Raw genomic sequence first — 19,523 nt, 5'->3', positions numbered from 1 at the left:
CAGCTCAGATACAATATCCCCCCAGCTACAATAGCCTTGGGTCACCTAAGTGACAAACATAAATAAAATAAATAATTTTACATAATTTTATTCATAATAAACATATTATTAATAATAAACATATTATTAATATGTTTATTAACAATAACCATAATATATTATTAATAATATGTTATGGTTATTGTTAATAAACATATTATTATTCGAGTATATAAAATTCAAAATGAACATTGATCCCTCCGGCGTTATCTGACCTTATTATTTTCTTCTTGTTTGTGTTAACTAAGTAGAAGAAAATTTTATTAATTGCTTGAGCATCGTAGAGGTGCACTAAGAATAGATTGTCTGAAATTTTCACAGGATAGAGAGCAAACCGTTTTTTTATTCTTTCACGAGAGCGAAGCCGTGGTATAAAGCTAGTTATCGCAAACAAATATTTAATATTCAACATAGCGAGCAACACATAGTAAAATTAATTACGTGGACACACGTATTGTGACCTGGACCTGATCTGATTACCATACATAATTCATGAGTGAATTTCGAAAGTGACGCACCCAATTGAACATTGAAGTCTTGAGGATCGGCCGGATTGATGTCGTACGCCGGCAACTTTTTCCCAGGGAAGTAAGGGTTGAAGCGGTAGAAAATATTCTCTAATATGTTTTCTTTCATCAGCATGACACCTGCAGGCATATAACACTAGCCATTCCTTTGCGACAAACAAGCTCAAGGTAAAAGTGATCAAACAAATTAGTTAGTCCATTTTAACATTTTAAGACAGTTTTATGTTACTCGAATTGATGAATTATTAATACGGCGTTGCGCAACGTTTTACATAAGATGTTAAAAATTACATTCACTTTTTGCTGCATAATGCAGGATTCGTATCAAGCACGGTACGTACAAATCTCTATGTTAGATAAATACTATGGAGATGCAATTCAAAAGGTACCTAATGCTAACTTAATATATATTTAGTTAAACAAAATAAAAGAAAATGATTGCTTTACTAACTGATAACTAATCCCTGGAACCTACGATCCTTTGCTTGAAATTATAGATTAAACCACTATGTTGCCACGGATTTTACACTAGATAGAGTCGCTATCAGATATTTCGGTAGCGGCCATCCTGGTCAAAAATATCGGAACATGCTCTCTATTCTCAAGGCGTTGGAATTCATGTCGCGATAGTTTTGATCACCTTGGCTGGTCCGAAATATCTGACTGATGGTGATTGTACTCTACAGAACAAACCGAAGGTACGTACAGTTTTCAACTGAGTCGCAAGCCAAGAAAAACGCTATGTCTAAGAACGTGGGGAAGCGGTATGCGGAACAGACAGCAAGCATCCTGACGATGCTTTGGGAGACGACGGGCGCAGCGGCGGCGAGCGCCGGCCGCATCTGCACTGCGCCCGCGGCGCGCTTCGAGTCGGGGGCCGACAGCTGCCACCGCACAGCCATTGACACCAGCTCGAACAAATCATCCTCCTCCAAACGAAGCAGTAGGTAACCTAAAATAGTAGCCATTTAAAAACTACACAAAACAAAAAGCAAAGGACAGGAAACTAAATTTCGTAGCTCAATAGGTGTGCAGTCGATTATAGGCCATCATGTACCAGGACCAGGTGGAAACCTTTGTGCTACTAATGTCATGTTGACATCCCATACTTTGGCAAGGCAGAATTGATTATTAAATTGAAAGGTTCCACTCTGGTACCTATATGAATCAGTCTGTTCGTCTGTATTTGCTCACGCCGTGAAAATATCGACGATAACGATACTACTTATTTGACCAAGGTTTATAAATAATACACATATAACCAAGTGATAAGTTAAAGAAGTAAATGACTGATGTGATGTGTTAATCAAGTATTATAGTACGCATCATCTTTCATTTATCATACGTGTGCATCCTTAAGCGTCGACCTTGAATGCATTTTACCTGCGTCCTAATTAGAGGAACTCTTTGACGGTGGAAGCTCTCCCTCCTAAACCCTACTAGGTACGCTAAGTGTGAGCAGTTGTCCCTGCCAACTTCATTCATCTTTTAATATCCTTGACGTGTACTGCCCTCAGTGACCTATAGTCTTCTACTCGTAGTTCTAGTTACTAAATATTTAATGAAGTTACTGACTGTATGTAGTGATGCTAGTCATGCATGCCCATGATTCTTTGAGGAGTAAAACGTAGTAAAACTCCCTCGAGTACATACGGCATTAGTGCTTATGGCATTGTCCTCATTGGCCCTATGCGATAAATGTGCTCCCATTTACCAATACAATACAACCGCCGATTGAATAAGATATGAAACGGCCGACCTCACTATAGTAATTTGAGTAAACCGCGAATCAATTATAAACAAAATTGCTTTTACAATTCAGAACTAGGTAGGTAGGTATTAATTGAATTAGAAATATGAATATAGCATATTTGTAACTTGTTATTTATATAATTAATTAATTACGCATTTCAAGAACTTGTATTAATTCATTAAGGTAAGTAATTAAATAGGCAAAATTGCTTGCTGGCTAGTTGGAGTCCGTAGTATACTGTCAGTATTACCTATCTACTTATATAGTGGTTTAAGCGAGGATTTCTAAACCTTATAAACTGATAGGGTTGAATTCGGTTCCAGAACTTATTCCTAATATATTCATTCTCTATAGTTGTAGCAACCTCAAGTATCTCGTCTGGAAATCATCTTTTCTGTTAAATATGTAAATAGTACGAGTGTTCGATATCAAAATGCGAGGAAAATATATCCGCAATGCAAGTGGTTGAACTCAGCGATATCAGATAAATACTTACCCAAAAAACCCATGTACCTTCTCAAGTTATCAAAATAGGTGACGATGTCGACACTTGCATTTAGCATAATTGATTTTTGCGTATTCTTCAATAGTAATACAAGGCCCTCGCGAAGACTCGGCTCTTTTTGATAAGTTTCCACTAAAAAATCCAAGACAACGCAGGTGCTGTCAAGTACATTGATCATCTGGATATACGTAATGTGAAAAAGTTAAGTGAATTTATTATTTATTTGGTTCCTAAAGCAGATTCAAATTACTTAAACTTTAAAATGCCCTTTTTTATCTCACCAACTCGTGCAGCAACATTCATGAAACAAACTATTAAGTTTCACTTTATAATGTAAGAAATAATGAGGTTGGACTTTTATTGTAATTTCCAAGGATACGTATCCTTCCGAAGAAGTCCTCGCATAATCTTTCAGATGTGCGTTCAAGCGATCGAGCTGTTGTAGAGCCAAGACGTCTGTGACCAGAAACTCTAGCTTTTGCGCCATCTCCCAGTCATACGCAGGGGGGCATCCGTCGTTCCACTCGCAATCTGAATGAAACACGATATTTAGAGGACTTTAACAGGCGTAGCCGCATTGAGCATATTGTGCTATCATAAACAATTAATTGCATTTTAAAATATTATTACCACCTTATTCGCAACAATAGTTTTGCAGGTCAACATAAAGTTGTAATGTAAAGCAAGAGAAATCACAACATAGTGACACTTGATTTATAAGGTATGTGGGCGAGGGAAAGCGATATCTAAGTACCATATGCATCTACAATAAATGGTCTGGACACCTACTTGCCTTAAGGACGATGTCAAATTTACTTTCCATAAGTAAAGTGACATCGATTGTAATATAAAATAGGTAGCTATAATATATTACCAACGGGGTGAGGATCCAATTCTTTCAAAATATTTCTTTTTAACTTCCCTTTCTCTGAATACTGTTTTCCTTCAGGACCATGGACACAGTGGAAGCTATCAGATGATCCTGTTATAGATTCTTCTTTACCAAAATATTGATCTCTAGTAATTCTCGAGTACAAGTCTTCATATCTATCCTTTTTAAAGAACTTCGTATGGGAAGTACTCTCCGAAACCTCGCAATCCCCCTTAGCTTTCTTCATAGCTTCTTTGGGAGTATGCTTGGTAGCGGTTTTTTTTCTTAAGTCTTCGTTTTTTAATTTGTAGGAAGGTAATTTATCCTCCATTTTATGCGATATATTTAAATTTCTGAAATATGTTATGTGTTCCCGGTATCGGCGACCAGCACTTCACATTGACTTCACACGACAACATCAAAATTATTGACACGTGATTGACGGAAACTCGACATTGTTTTTTTTTTATTTTGACGCTGGTGACTAAATGGCGAAGACTACCAGTATAATGAATTCTATGATTCGTCAATATGATACGTGTGTACGTCAGCATCAAAAGTAGCTGCATACTTTTGTTCTTTGTTGTTTTACAGCAACGTACTTAACACCATACAAATTTGACATATGTGTTAAAACGACCGAGAAAAAAAGTGAGCCGCTACTTTTGATGCTGACTGTACTAATAGATTTTAATCAATCATACATTTTTTAAATACATACTTTGCTGTATGTATAGCGCTATTGTGCGCTAATATAGGCTACAAGATCGGATCAGTAAGTACATATCAAAATCCTAAAGTAAATGCGAAAGTGAATATGTTTCTTGTTACGCTTAAAGTTAACTGATTGAAATTTTGTATAGAGTTAGTTTGAGACGTGATAAGGACATAAGATAATAGTTTTATCCGGAAAATTTTATAAGAACCTGGTTCCCGCGGGCTCGCAACAATCGAATTCTGTGTTTGGTAAATACTTATCAGCAGGTACTCGTAGATCACAATATCGTATTGTACCTAGTTTCATGTAACCTTCGCATATGGAATTAGGTAAAACAACGAACGAAAGTAAGGTTAACGTTTGTAAGTTCATAGAAAATTTGCTTTAATTTACTAATACTAATTTATGTGAGAATGCTTAGTAGTGTATTTTGCTACATAACTATAATTATGTATGTTTGAAAATGCAAGATCTTTATGTAGGTAAGATACAGTACCTAGAGGTATGTAAAAATCCGAGACAGTAAGTCTCACTAGGTTAAAAGTTATGCAATGGATATAGTGACTGACTGACGGTAAGTTTAGGTGGCAGCAGGCGAAGCAAATCGGTCAGGCGGGTCCCATGCGCCAGCGCAGGCAGCCTGCTTACACCGCGGAACCGCCGGCGAGCGCGGCGCGGCGCGAGCGCAGGCCGGCATTCACCCGCCGCTCCGGCTCGACTCTGGGCTCAGGCTCAGTTCAGTCTTCAGTTGCACCTCAGACCAGCGGCGAGGCACACGCATGCGTGTCCGCTTAAAGGTCATACATACGATACGACCGTATATACATACGGCACCTACTTCATTCGTTTTCCTTTCGAGAAAATACAGTGAAATAAAAAATAAACTGTTTAGTAGTACTTTTGTGATCAAGTTGTGAGTGGCAGTTGACGGATTTATACTAGTCGTAACCCCGCCTGCAACGGTGAGTGACTACCTATTTGTTATTTTTTCTCGATGCAGTACCATTTGTTCTGTCAACGTATCAAATTAAATGCTAGGTAATGAAAACAGAATAGTGAATACATACTTATGTAGCTAAATAAAACAATATATTTTTTATTATAATTTGTAATTTTGTGGAATGAGAAGATCATCAATATTTTGTGTTGAAGTTACTTTAAGCACATTCAAAAATAAAGGTGGGAAAATATAATATGGGATACTATTCTACTACGTAAAGTTCTGATGGGTGGGTGACTTGAAAATGGTATTTCCAAGATATGACATAAACTATCAATAGTCAGGAACAAATGAATTTGGGCTATTTGTTTACGTTAAACAAATATCTTTGGTTTACGTAATACTATGACATGTGCCTACTTGTAGATGTGTCTGAACATCAAGCAACAGACAGTTTTGCATATTTTTTATGTCGCATTACTAGTTTCATTTAGAGGACGCGCGCGTCATTTAATTATCAGCACAAACAATTAGTCAGGTGAAGTTTGAGTGACGGGCAGGTGGGTCAGACAATGGGGAATGTCTGAAAAATTTAGAAACGCTAGAAAAATTTTTAGCAATAGGAATAACCTTTGTAATTAACAGAAAAAAATATCAGATTAAGCAGCATCAATTAATTTTAAAAAATGAAAGAGTTTTCTTTTCCGCCAAATTACGACAGTCCGGTCGGTTACGGGTTGTTCCATACCTAGTCCAGACCAGACCAGAATAAAAGACATTAAAAAAGGATTTATGTGTCTTTGACTCGATTGTTTTGACAGGTGAGTGCACTGACGTGAGTAGATGTAATTCAGGGTCGGTATTTCCATGTCGGTTTTATCCAAGCCGGTAAAGAGTGTCACCTGTAAAAACAATCGAGTCAAAGAGTCAAAGACACATAAATTATTTTTAATGTGTTTTATTCTAGACTATGGAACAATGTCGTAATACGGTATTTGACTATTTTGTATATGTTTTATAAATTAAAACTACACAATGCCTGGTATCGAATAGAAAAACCATTTTTAAGCTACCTTTACAAATAACAAAGTTATAAAGGTTTGAAATTCAAGATTAGACAGAGAAAGACATACTGGCATGTGACGTCACACGCCAGTACCGCCATACTTGCTGCATAGATAAAAGCGTTTGAGAAAGAGACAGGTATATAGACTTTTCAAAAAATCACTATAAATCCAATTTTCAACCGATTTTCTCTTCGCTAAACACTATCTGTTTATCTATATTTTCATAATAATATTAAGATATGGCAAAATCAGGAGTTGTCAAATACCGTATTTGGCGGTAAAGAAAACTCTTTCATTTTTTAAATGATTAATCGATGCTACTTACTTAAAAATCTGATATTTTTTCTGTTAATTAGAAAGGTTACTCTTATCGATAAAAAAAGTTTCAAGCGTTTTTAAAATTTTCATCCATTCCCCATTAGTTACATTATTCGGGCTTATCTATCAAACTGATTTTTAAAGTTTTACAAGAATGGGATATTTCCAAAAACCTATCCAAATACCTAAGTATGTAGAACCTTACTATATTATGTTTTATCGAACGTTCTTAATTTTCTGGCTGTATTTTTTATGATAACATTTTATAGTTCCACTGTTTTCACTTACCATTTTGACGTTATTGGTTAGGTATATACGTAGTTTGCGAGAGTCAAATTGAAGAGAGAACTACATGGATACATACCTACTTTAGTGAAAAGTTTATACCGTATTACACAACTTATACTTAACATAAACCTAACATAAACGTATTATTATGATTATGCAATATGTATTCGTCTAATAATTATTGAAAATTATTTTATCTTCCTAAGGAGTCGATGCTTAAAACCATAAATTATGAAAATGCCATTCGAAAGTGGTTAAAAATGTAGTTCAATTTGAAATATGAATAGAGTTAGGTAGGTGTTAAGTATATTACAGCTCTGATTTATTTTGTAAGCTATTATATTACAGCTATAATTTGTTAGTCATGCAGCCTGCTTTTTACAATTTTATTTTTGACTAGTCTACAATTTCATTTTCATCACGCTCGCACGCCAATAGCGTCAAAATAAGCAGGCTGCATGACTTTGTTGCAAATTGAAATACCATAGGTAAAACCAACGGGCCTTTTCTTTTCTCTCATATTAGATCTCTAGGGCTGTAATGGTATTTTTACCACAACTGTAATTATAAATTTTGCCTTCAATTTCGTTTATACAGATTTTTTTAGTTACTTTATTTTGCTTCAACACTTAATTAATAATTTGAAGTTACTGATTTAAAGCTAATTAAAATTTTATATTTTTATTTAATTATAATCCGTCATTTATATTTGCAAACGCGCGAACTTTAATACTTATGAATTCATACATCCATTAGACTACAGACACTACTTGCTTAGTAAATTTTTACATTTTACTAAGCAAGTAAGTTACCATATATTTTCGAACTATATACCTACCTACGATATGATGGATGGATGAATTCTAATGGAGTCTCATTCGTTCTACATTCCTTATACTTACCGCCCGAAAGCCAAAATGTACTATTATATTCTATTTGTTCTAAGATGATTCAAATGACACATGATGATTATGTAACTTTGTGAGGCGGTAACTAATTTTTTATTTTTTCCAACAGAGATATTATGCTTGAAAAAATTAAATCACATTAAAACTGCTGATTGTTCTAATATTTGAACTGAAATTTGCTAACAAATTGTTAAGCTACTGCGTAGGCACTGTGTTTATTATATTAACTTGCTTTCTTTAATGAACGCCCTTACAATGTTGTATCAATAGGCCGCAATTGCTAGAGTTGAGGGTTATCGGTAAAAATAAAAGCGGTAAAATAAACGAACTTATTATTAATTTGCAAGATTGTTCGTCCGAGTCGGAAAGTGACACTCCAAGTGTTGAATAAATTTTGTTTTAAAATTCAAATAAGACTTTTAGTTCGATAGAGTAACGTTTAAACCAACAAATAATGCTATTGTCACTTTTAGCACTAGGTAGGTACCTACATGCAAAAGTATCGATAGTTTGCGTAACAGTAGGGGGGACTGGTTCTGTCAGTTTGGCATCTGTCATTTGAATCATGTTAGAACAAATTTAATAGAATATAAGCCGCGGTGAATATAAATATTGCTACATGATCGTTGGGCAATTTGATTACAACTGATTTTTGGCCAGTGAAGTCTTAACCGGAAAGTTAGGTGCGACGATGAGCGCAGCGAGCGTTGCCATAATAACAGAGCACTTGTTGGCAAACAGCGACTTGCGAGCCAGAAAAGAAGATTAGGTTAGAACTGAGACCCCAACAGTGATGAACCGATACCAGAAAGTACCTAAGTTAGGTTAGGTCAGAACTGCAACTCCTACAGAAACAAACCGCAGCCAGAAAAATAGGTTAGGTTAGAACTCCCACAGAAACGAACCGCAGCCTGAAAAGTAGGTTAGGTTAGGTTAGAACTGCGACCCCAGCAGAAACGAATCGCAGCTAGAAAAGTAGGCTAGGTTAGAATTGCGACCCCTATAAAAACGAACAGCAGTCAGAAAAGTGACCCATTTTTTAGTGTATAATGCTAGGGCAAAAATGAATGGCAACAACTATAATTTTCTTGAGAAAGATCTCTCAATTAAAAAAAACAAATTCAAACCAGTTTAGTACAAAAGTGATTATGTGCACCAATATTAGGACAAATGACTATTGGGACATATGATAATTAGTACTTACGAAATTAGTACAAATAAGCATTAAGATATTTAATATTAGGAAAAAATATATTATGGATTCCAATACCTATAGACCCAATTCCACCATTATAGATAACTTACTTGACAGATTTTGATAGATATTTAATGATATAGGTAAATGCATCTATAAAACGAAGAAATTTGCTGTCTAAAATATAAACATTAGTAATGAAGCACATATGTATTTTTATTACTCTGCCCAATAGGTGATAGACATTACTCGTATGTATAATGCCCGGGCAATTTAATGATTTGAAAGTTAACAAGCAGAGTTTTAAATGACAAAAATAAAAAATATCGACTTATACGTCGAAAAATGTATACATAAATATACTTACAAAACTAAGTAATGAAACTGGATTCATTTATTACAAGACGAAAACTACTATTAAATTAAAATAACTAAAACTAAACCTTAATTAAAAAAGAGAGGTTGGCCTCATGATATCACCCTAATAAAACAAAGTGTTAAAATAAACTGTTTATAGTAGTACACCTACAATACAAAGTTAAGTGGATGAGCTCGCACGACAAATAAAATGCTTTTGAAAAAAGGAACCGTCAGACAAAAGCTCTTCCCTCATAATGTATGTGTACGTCATCTTGAATCATAAATCAGAAGAGAACTACAATTGTTCACAATAAGCTGTTCACTTGGATGTGCGGAACGGCCCGATTCATCATTTTATATATTTAGCCTTAAATATTTAAATTCTGTATGGTTTTCCTACTAATGGGCTAATAGGCGACGTCATCGCCAGAGTCATATTGCCTGCTGCTCCTCTGCTATTATCCTTAGTTCACATCAATTACCTTAAAAGCGATTGATGTAATATCACGTTTTGCAAACAGTGAAACGTTAACATAATGAAGATTATTTCGGTTTCACATTCACTGGATAAGTTCAGTTGTGTTTTAAGCCAAGTTTAGACTTGCAAGAAAAATCGTACAAGTTGTATTACATTGCGGCACTCGATTGACGACTACAAACTTGTTGGCTTTACGGCCTCGCAATGTACCTAATGCAACTTGCACGATTTTATTGCAAGTCAAAACTTGGCTTTAGATATTATTTTATTACCATATATATAATGTATACGACGTCTTGCTGTATCTAACTGACACCGCAAGGTGCTGAAAGAAGTGTGATTATCAGAACAGAACGAGATAAATCGCACGTCTGCATGATTGACGTGTTATTCCTAGATAAGGCATCTGATAACGTTAAGAGGTTCCCGATCTGTCATGATAACACCATCTCCTTATAGATAACATAAGAAGAATCGGATACGAAAGTTCGTCTTTGTAGTTTTGACAAGTACTTACCTCACAGGACACAATTTTGAGAGTGGTGTTTGAATTAAATTTGAAATCGATGCCTAACCAGCTGAAAAGGTAAGAAACTTACCATATACCATATTGATATTTCGAGAAACATTGTTTTATAAATCTCGATCATTTACTATCTCCTCTTGTATTGTATTGCACAACATTATATAGCTTATCGCTTAACGTTTAGTTTCTATAAACTTTGGTTACTGCACATGCAAACACACAACATCAATATATTATACTTATTGCACTTCAGACTTCTTCTAAATTGAATTCGTCTGGGTATTTATGCTACTCGGATCACACGAGCGAAGGCGCCGCGTGGGTCACTAAACGTATTTAAATCTTACGGCAAAAATACCACAGCTTTTATCCACGCATTAGCAAGAGTAAATGAAAGATGTTATCTGCTATCAAGAAATAGCTGCACTGTAGTGAAATGTTCGACATTCGTTCATTATTAGATCTGTACATTCTATACTATTAATAACAATACGATCGTAGTTTTTTCATTGGTATCCGATCCACTTTTGTTGGGGTTTTGTACCAAATCCGAGCAACGCGTTTAACAAATCTTCCGATAAATCATACTTAATAAGTAAAATACTCAACGCCCAATATCGACCCGTCCTGGAAAATGAAGTCAGTTTAGGTACATTAATTCCAATAACCTTTGTAGGTACCTTCAATAAACCTACTCTTGTAAATATGTAACGTCTTGCAGCCACTAGCAGCAGAACACTTGTACAAATTTCATTGACCCTAACGAACCTTTTTTGTTTTGTCCAACTATGTGAAAAAAAGGGTAACGCTTAGACCTGTCCTGGTGACGTTTTGAAATTCATATTTAGTTTTGGTTTGCATCGAATTTTCAAGTCAGTAGGTAATAAAATAAGAACTATGACAGTTTAAAAGTTCCAATGACTGTTATCTTTCGGGACGGAGGGTATGATGTAGTTTAATATGAGTGATGATTTTTTACATTTTTCCAACTTTCCTATTTTCTAACCGATTAAAAAACGGAGGAGTTTATCACGAATTAATAGGTATTAAAACATACAAGATTCATTCTATCCTCTTCTTTCTAATATGTAAAGTACTTGTGTCACAGTTCACAGTGTTTGTAACCAAACTCCTCTGAAACGGCTTGACCGATTTTTATGAAATTTGTATATATTCGGTAGGTCTGAGAATAGGACAAACTATTTTTCATTCATATTTCTACGTGGACGGAGTCGCGAGCTACAGTTAGTTACATCTAAAATAAAATAGGTTGTGCCTGCCATTGGAAAGACGCGAAAAGAAGAAAATCATCCTTCACTTAAAATTAAACGTGTTGTGACACATACGTATACACCTAAGTACTTGAAAAAATGGTTTTCTCCAATATGCTTGGAAATGTCCGCCTAACTGTCGCAAACATAATAAACCAAATTCTTTCTTATAGACTGCCACAAATTTAAAAAAAATCACATTGTATGAAATTCCATTACGATACAGATTTTAATTTTTAAATACACGTTTTGACTGCGTTAAGTCAATCTAAACAGCATGACGATCAGATTCCTTCCAGATTTCGTATCGTCATAGTGTGTTGTATGTTTTTATATGTTTTAGTTTTTAAATGGGTCCCACTGAAAAACAGCGTTGCGGCTTACCGTAACATTATGCTGAGTGGGGTCCACTTTATACTATTCGATGTTATTTTTTTTCCATCTAATGTATTTTTATGTGTATCGAATAAATGTTTCTCTCTATAGTATCACTGTTCTTTACCCCCGATGCAAAAAGAAGGGTGTTATAAGTTTGACCGCTATATGTGTCTCTCTCTCTCTCTCTCTCTCTCCTCTCTGTGTGTATGTGTTCGTTTTTTTTATTTGGAAGCAGATTTTGTAGCGATGGTTTAGACATGATTTTTAATAGTTCCGAGTTCAAGCTCAATGAAACCAAAAAACTGGTAACAAAAGAAAATGCCTGAATTAACTAAAAAGCGTTCAGTAGTAGCACTTTAAATCGTAATTTAGTGATACAAAGCTTCATTTGCATTTAACTTTATATTTTTTTATTGATATAATACAATTTATTTAATCACATTATTATTTCTAATGAAATGGCATTAAGAGTCGTGCCGTGTACTTAAAAAAATAAAATTAAACATTTATCGCGGGAATTATAAGGGCAACTTTTTAAAGCATTTAATTTAATATTTTGCCTCAGCGGAAATGGCAATTCGTGGATTCGTATTTACTGACGGACTCAGCAGGGCTACTACGAAACTAGAAACTCGAAGTTGGTGTCGTGTGGTCCCTCTGATACTTTATTATACTATTTAATACGAGAGCTAGAGAGACGGTATGATACGAACTTCGAGTTTCGTAGTAGCCCTGCAGCTACGAGTCGGTACGCTTCGTCCATCAGACTGCTTATCCTCATCCACGAATTTCTTTTTCCCGGCCTCGGCAGTAATGTATCTACTATTAAAGAAAAATAATTCAACAGTAGACCGTGAGCTAGAGATATACAGGGTATTTTTATCCCGGAAAATAACAGTTTCGTGCAATAACGACAACCCAACTGCATCCAGACAAAAACACTGGTAGATGTTAGTTTAAATTAAAAATTAAGGGGCTGTTTCACCATCCTTTGATTAGTTAACCACCACCAGTTAACACTAATCAATAGATGGTGAAACAGACCCTAAGAGTCTAAATAGAAAAGATGAAAATATCTCGTTCCATTTGTTGATGCACTCATCCGTGATCGCATAACCGAAGCGAAATGGAGCATGGAGCTGACTGAGATGGATGTCTGGCTCAAATCATAATTATTTCTACGGAGACAGAACCACTGGAAGAAAGTGATATTGACTAAATGTTGCAATGAATGAACCAAGATAATCCAATAGATAAAATTATTTAAACACAACAAAGGGACACGTTTATCTGATATTTTGCCATACCGGGTGTGGCCTGTAATATGAGCAAATAATTAAAACATAGATCATACTCATCAAACTGAACAACATTAGTTCAGCGATTTCTATTAATAGTTATTTGTTATGCAAGGCTGGAAAGTAACTGTTTGGCACGAGTGCTTATGTTGAAAGCCGAGGAAGCGAAGGATTATAGGATTGAACTCGCTTCGCTCGTGGTTCAAAAGAAGAATCCTGAGCGTAGTCGAGGGTTACAAAGGCACGAGATGCTAAACAACTTTCATCTCATCCCATGGAAATATCTCAACATACATCCACGTTCTTGTCTTCATAAAAAGAGGGAATTTCGAAGTCCAAGTAAAAGTTCAACTTTCTAGATCCTGGGTTTGGGTTGAACGTTGATAAGTGAGTTAGCCAGTACTTTTTACATTAAATTATGCAAGTAGCTAAACCTACTTAAAGTTAAAATTATAGTTATTGACAGTGTGAACTTTTTCCCTCCGGTAGGTGCGTTCTGAATTTGACCTCATATCTATCTACCTATTAGTCGTTATTTTTTGTGATTAAAGACGAAAAAACTTATGTAACTAATAGAACAAAATTTAAATAAATATTATCTTTTTTTTTTGTATTAATAAACAACAACAATAACAACAAGAATGAAAACACTGACGCATTTATATTAATGAAATAATTTATGACAAACCACGTTTCAGAACGTGTCATTGTGCTTTTTTTTCGGGTGTTTCCGAAACTCTTTTCATCATTTGATATCTATTCTCTTCTTGTTTGTTCTGTAATTTTTTTGTAATAATTTATAGACGCGTTTAGAATAATTTCAAAAAACTGAAATGAACTTTATTAGAACCAAATACTTAAATGTTTAGTAACAAGAATGAAATAACAGATTAATTAACAGATTTAAATATTGCTTCAACAATGTATGATGAACTTTCTTTATGAACACGTCCATATTCAACGCTTACTTCCTCAACCTCGTATCTACCCGAATTGTATTCTACAAATCAACACGCAATCGTATACTTACCATAAAGATGATTCTAAAGCAATAAATGTGGCTAGTTACAAGGTTGTGAAAGTAAGCCGTCGATATGTACTTTCAAGGGGGCACCCTTGGGGCACCCCTTAGACTATAGAGATGGGCACCCGTTCACGATAACGTTCTAATGAGGGCTATCGCGTATGAATTCGCCACTAGAGGCGCTAGTCTAGCATGTGGACCAGATGGCCTAGTGGTTAGAGAACCTGACTACGAAGCTTGAGGTCCCGGGTTCGATTCCCGTGTCGGGGCAGATATTTGTATGAAAAATACGAATGTTTGTTCTCGGGTCTTGGGTGTTTAATATGTATTTAAGTATGTATCTATATCTATATAATTATATTTATCCGTTGCTTAGTACCCATAACACAAGCTTTGCTAAGCTTACTTTGGGACTAGGCCAATTGGTGTGAATTGTCCCGTGATATTTATTTATTTTATGCTCTATATTTTTATGGTACGCTTTTAAGGTGTATATATTAAATATGATTTTAATCTAAACTTTGTTTTCACGCCCGTAATAACAGCCTTTGAAAGCCATACTTAAAAACCTCACGCAACAGTGCGCCATCTAGTGAGACAAAAAACGATAGCCCTCATTTCAAAGACTCTTTGTGGCACCCGTTCACGATAACGTTCTAATTTCAAAAACTCTTTCCAGCCAAGAGGATAAAAAGCGACTTTCCACTCAGATTTCGAAGGATAAAGAAATCTTTTTCAAGCTAGTGTGGTGAAAAAAATTAAATAGTTAAATATTTTTTAGTTTTTATTACACTTTTAAGTTTAGATATTCAAAGAAGAAATGTAAAGCAAAATGCTTGATGTTTGTAGCGTGACAGGCGACGTCAGTTGTATTGATGACGTACATTAAAAAAAGGAACATACAAAGACTCCATTATTTCTAAAAGACGCTGAACTAATGTTGTTCAGTTTGACGAGGAGGATCTATGTTTATTTTTTTGCTCGTATTACAGGCCACACCCGATATACCTTTTTAGGGTTCCATAGCCAAAATGACAAAAACGGAACCCTTATAGGTTCGCCATGTCTGTCTGTCTGTCTGTCTGTCCGTCCGCGGCTTTGCTCAGAAACTATCAATACTAGAAAGCTGTAATTTTGCACGAATATATATATAAACTATGCCAACAAAAAGGTACAATAAAAAATTAAAAAAATATATATTAGCTAACCTCCCATAGACGTATGATTTTTTTTTCTCATCCAATCTTGTAGTGTGGGATATCGTTGGACAGGTCTTTTACCATTAGGGGGTTGATAAACCGATTTTTCGATTCAGTGATTTGTTTGCAAAATATTCAACTTTAAAGTGCAAATGTTCATTAAAATTGAGCGTCCCCCCTCTAAAATCTAAACCGGTGGGTTGGAAAATTTAAAAAAAATCAGGATGGTAGTAGTATATCAAACTTACAAAAAAAACTATAACGGTTAAGTTTTCTTGAGAATTATTAGTAGTTTAAGGGTAAATAACAGCCTAAGGTATAAAATATACTTAAACTTGGAATATTCCGTACAAAATACGAAATCCCTAGAATAATATTACTTGATTTTTTCGTAATGGCTACGGAACCCTATCTATTTCAGGCGTGTCCGACACGCTCTTGGCCGGTTTTTGTTTTTTATTAGCACCTTTAACCTAAGGTAGACGCACGAGTGCTGTCACTATCCCAGCTAGGTGCTATTTTGAATTTAATGTGATTAGCAATAAAGGCGACAGCAAAATTTCATCAGTCTCTATTGGTTACGTCAAACAGTAGGAAATTTACCCCCCATTTTGAGGCTAATAAATCGCTTCAACATGATGGTTTTTTTACTGTCTCAGACGTTACATACTACATACTTACAGAAGAGTCAGTAGGGCTACTACGAAACTCGAAACTCGAAGTTCGTGTTGTGCGGTCCCTCTGACACTTATACTATTTAATACGAGAGCGGGAGGGACCGCACGACACGAACTTCGAGTTTCGAGTTTCGTAGTAGCCCTGCAGGCTGCATCCAACACAATTAACAACAGTTAATTGCCCTGATTAAGTTAAGTATCAATATCTAGAGTGAAAATTTTACACATGCACAGCACAAGTACGTGCTTTGACTATCCTTTCGTGAAAGAAATACACGTCTCGAAGTTAGTACAGTGTAGGTGAACTTATTTTCGATCTGATAAGTTTTGCATATATTTATTTTGGAAATTGGTTTTTTAATTGAATACCTACTAATTAAGTTCTATTTGCACTTATTTATGCAAATACAAAACTATAAAACATAGAAAAATCGCGATTAGCGAGTAGTAATGACATCGTGATCGTTTATTTCAAGTAAATGCTGTTGATTTCACTTCACTCGTACTTTCCAACCAATTAGTTATACCCGGCGTTTTCTCGGAGATTTCAATCCATCTATAAACTTCTATATGGGAGTAGTAATAAGGTAGATATGTGACCTATTTTATGTTTAACAGAATGCTTTAACTTCACTATTTCAGTTTCATTTAGGTATAGGTACTTTTAATCATTCCGTATGTACGTGTTGTACACCTATTTAGGTACTACAACTTTACTATATTTATGTGAACGTTAATATAATGGAGCATTTAACCCAAAATAGCATAATGATGTTGGTACTACGTTACTTAGCGTTTACTGCATACATTACACTTCGATATTAAAACAGCTGTGTAAACTTACTTACACAGTAAAAATGTTAAAAAAGCATTTTCACATAGTATATCATTAAAGTAATAAGGCTGAGTCAATATTGGGTGTCAGTATAACAGAAAATGACGTTTTTACCGATGTAATATTGTAAGTGGAGCGAATAAATGTAGAGCAATCTACATAAACATATAACATAAATTGTCCATAATACTATTATTCACTGTTCTCGGATAGGCCAAGTAGTGTTTCACCTCAGCAGCTCAAACTGGCAGGTTTTGCTATGAAAAATCAGTGAGCAAAATGCGATTTTGCTCACTCCGTGAGACAAAGTACCTTTTTAATTATTATTTTTAAATGCTGAGGACAGTGCTGGGTCCACTCACTGAATTCCAAATATTTGAACTTGACTCTGATCTGTCACTTTCACCTAAATTTGAAAAAAGCGAGAGATAGGATCAAATCGATACTAAGTTCTGTAGGCCTAAAAAAACAAAACAAATGTTCGGATACACATTTAACCGTAAAATTACAAAACGTCTGTTATGTTAAGTATATAGTTCATTGATAAATGGATTTAGTATAGCACTTATTGTTCGAAGCTTGTACACGGTGCTTTTCTCAAATATAAACTGAAAAACTACAAAGATAAATTAGCAAACAAAACGAACATAAATTAACGAATATCCTGCTCAATTTTACTTTTTTCTGTTTTTTTACTTGTTAACTAAGCAAGAAGCATTATACCTACCAACCTAATAAAAAAATACTGTGTTGACCTTTAACATTAAAAATATTTTATGTCAATAATTATTTAATTATAATAAGAACAAATTCAAAAACTTTTAAAAACACGAGGTGAAATTTAAAAAAAACAGTCAATTATATGACATCAAAATATTTCCGAAATGTTACAATTTTCCCATTATTTTAAATAAAGTATGCGACCTCGTTGTACAAAAGCCGCTGCTCTTGTTTTTTTTTTAAATAAAACCGTTCCTTATAATGCCTATCTCTTAAAGTTCGATCAAATATTTGTCAAATTGAATGAATTTGCAAATAATCTATTTATATTAATGTTTCAAACAATAGCAATCATAAAAAATAAACGATTATTGTTATATTGTTCCACCCTTTTAATGACCCAAAGATGAGGTTTTTTGCAGTATTAAAGAGTATGATGTTACAAGTTACATTTTTGAGAAAAAGTTTTAAATATGATATAGAACTATATTTATTTCTTAACAATTGGATTACTTATATTTTTAAGTTTTTGATATTTTTTGTCTTCTGAATATATGTGGTTTTATTTTAACTTTTAATTTAAATGTTCTCGCTGATCAGGTGAAAAGTTGTATGTGTCACACGAGACCAAAGCTTTTTTGCATCTCGTGTGTTTGAATTCCTCGCTGATCTCAGGATTCTAAGCTAGAATCACTCGCTATCGCTCGTGATTCGATTGTAGAATCCTTCGCTTACTCGGGATTCAAAATCAACACTCGCACGAAAAAACGACTTTGCTCTCTTCTTGCACAAATAACTATTTTCTACCCTGATTGATCTTATATTGTCGACGACTGAAACGACCGAATTGCCAAGTGTTAGAGAACCTGACTGAGAAGCTTGAGGTCCCGGGTTCGATTCTCGGCCGGAGCAGATATTTGTATGAATAATACGAATGTTTGTTCTAGGTTCTTGGATGTTTAATATGTATAAGTATGTATTTATCTATATAAGTATGTTTATCCGTTGCCTAGTATCCATAAGCTTTGCTTAGTTTGGGAGTAGGTCAAGTTTCCCATGATATTTATATATTTATTGTCGTACAGTCAGCATCCACGTTACAGCCACGTACTTCGAGCCATACAAGGTTGACAAATGTGTTAATGTGACAGAATAAAAAAGTAACCAGCTGCTTTTGATGCTGACCGTAGGTACCTGCTAGCTCACCGCAACTTCGCTCTGACGGGCCGTTAAATTAAAATTCCCGGATTTTACTACATTCCCATAAAAATTCCCACAATTACATAGAGTCTGCATTTGCATTGCGTGAAGTAATTGTACTTATTTTATTTTCATAATCATAATATTAAAAATTACATGTCTTACTTGACTCAGCGGTTAACATTACGAAATTTTACGTGCGTACATCGCAATCCCTTCGTGGGACATAAAGGAATAAAATGTACAGTCACCAGAATTAATATCTGCCACAGCGGAGCGTGCAAAAATATCTGACACGTCCTTCCGGCCCTAGAAATAGAGTCGTATCAGATATTTATGTATGCACGCTTGTTGTGTCATATATTGGTGCTGGTGACTGTACCTTAGTGTATGTTTTATTCCCGAGATACAGCTACGTAGATACCAAT

At 34.9% G+C, this 19,523-nt stretch overlaps 2 protein-coding genes across 3 annotated transcripts in view; one reads left to right on the top strand and one right to left on the bottom strand.

Moving 5' to 3' along the window:
- The window catches only part of LOC141433379 (uncharacterized), a 33,290-nt gene extending 29,218 nt beyond the window's left edge, over positions 1 to 4,072 (bottom strand). Inside the window, exons 1-5 of the mRNA XM_074095399.1 lie at positions 3,699 to 4,072; positions 3,204 to 3,355; positions 2,816 to 3,002; positions 1,273 to 1,518; positions 558 to 686 (exon numbers count right to left, since the gene is read on the bottom strand). Of these exons, the coding sequence (XP_073951500.1) occupies positions 558 to 686; positions 1,273 to 1,518; positions 2,816 to 3,002; positions 3,204 to 3,355; positions 3,699 to 4,026 (1,042 nt within the window). The 5' untranslated portion in view covers positions 4,027 to 4,072. The remainder of the gene's footprint in view (positions 1 to 557; positions 687 to 1,272; positions 1,519 to 2,815; positions 3,003 to 3,203; positions 3,356 to 3,698) is intronic.
- A 1,024-nt stretch (positions 4,073 to 5,096) lies between these two features.
- Positions 5,097 to 19,523, top strand: part of Nost (Nostrin) — a 58,159-nt gene continuing 43,732 nt past the window's right edge. The window contains exon 1 of one of the 2 annotated variants that reach the window (XM_074095418.1): positions 5,097 to 5,375. Coding sequence is in view for 1 of the 2 variants with exons in the window: in XM_074095410.1 (XP_073951511.1) it covers positions 10,534 to 10,553 (20 nt within the window). In the remaining variant the exon portion in view is untranslated. Of the gene's footprint in view, positions 5,376 to 10,451; positions 10,554 to 19,523 lie in introns of those variants that run through there. The other variant, XM_074095410.1, reaches the window with a different exon arrangement.

The sequence above is a fragment of the Choristoneura fumiferana genome, chromosome Z (assembly GCF_025370935.1).
Source record: "Choristoneura fumiferana chromosome Z, NRCan_CFum_1, whole genome shotgun sequence".
NCBI lineage: Eukaryota > Metazoa > Arthropoda > Insecta > Lepidoptera > Tortricidae > Choristoneura > Choristoneura fumiferana.
Note: the sequence above shows the minus strand (reverse complement) of the source record. Positions and strands in the feature narration are given on the sequence as shown.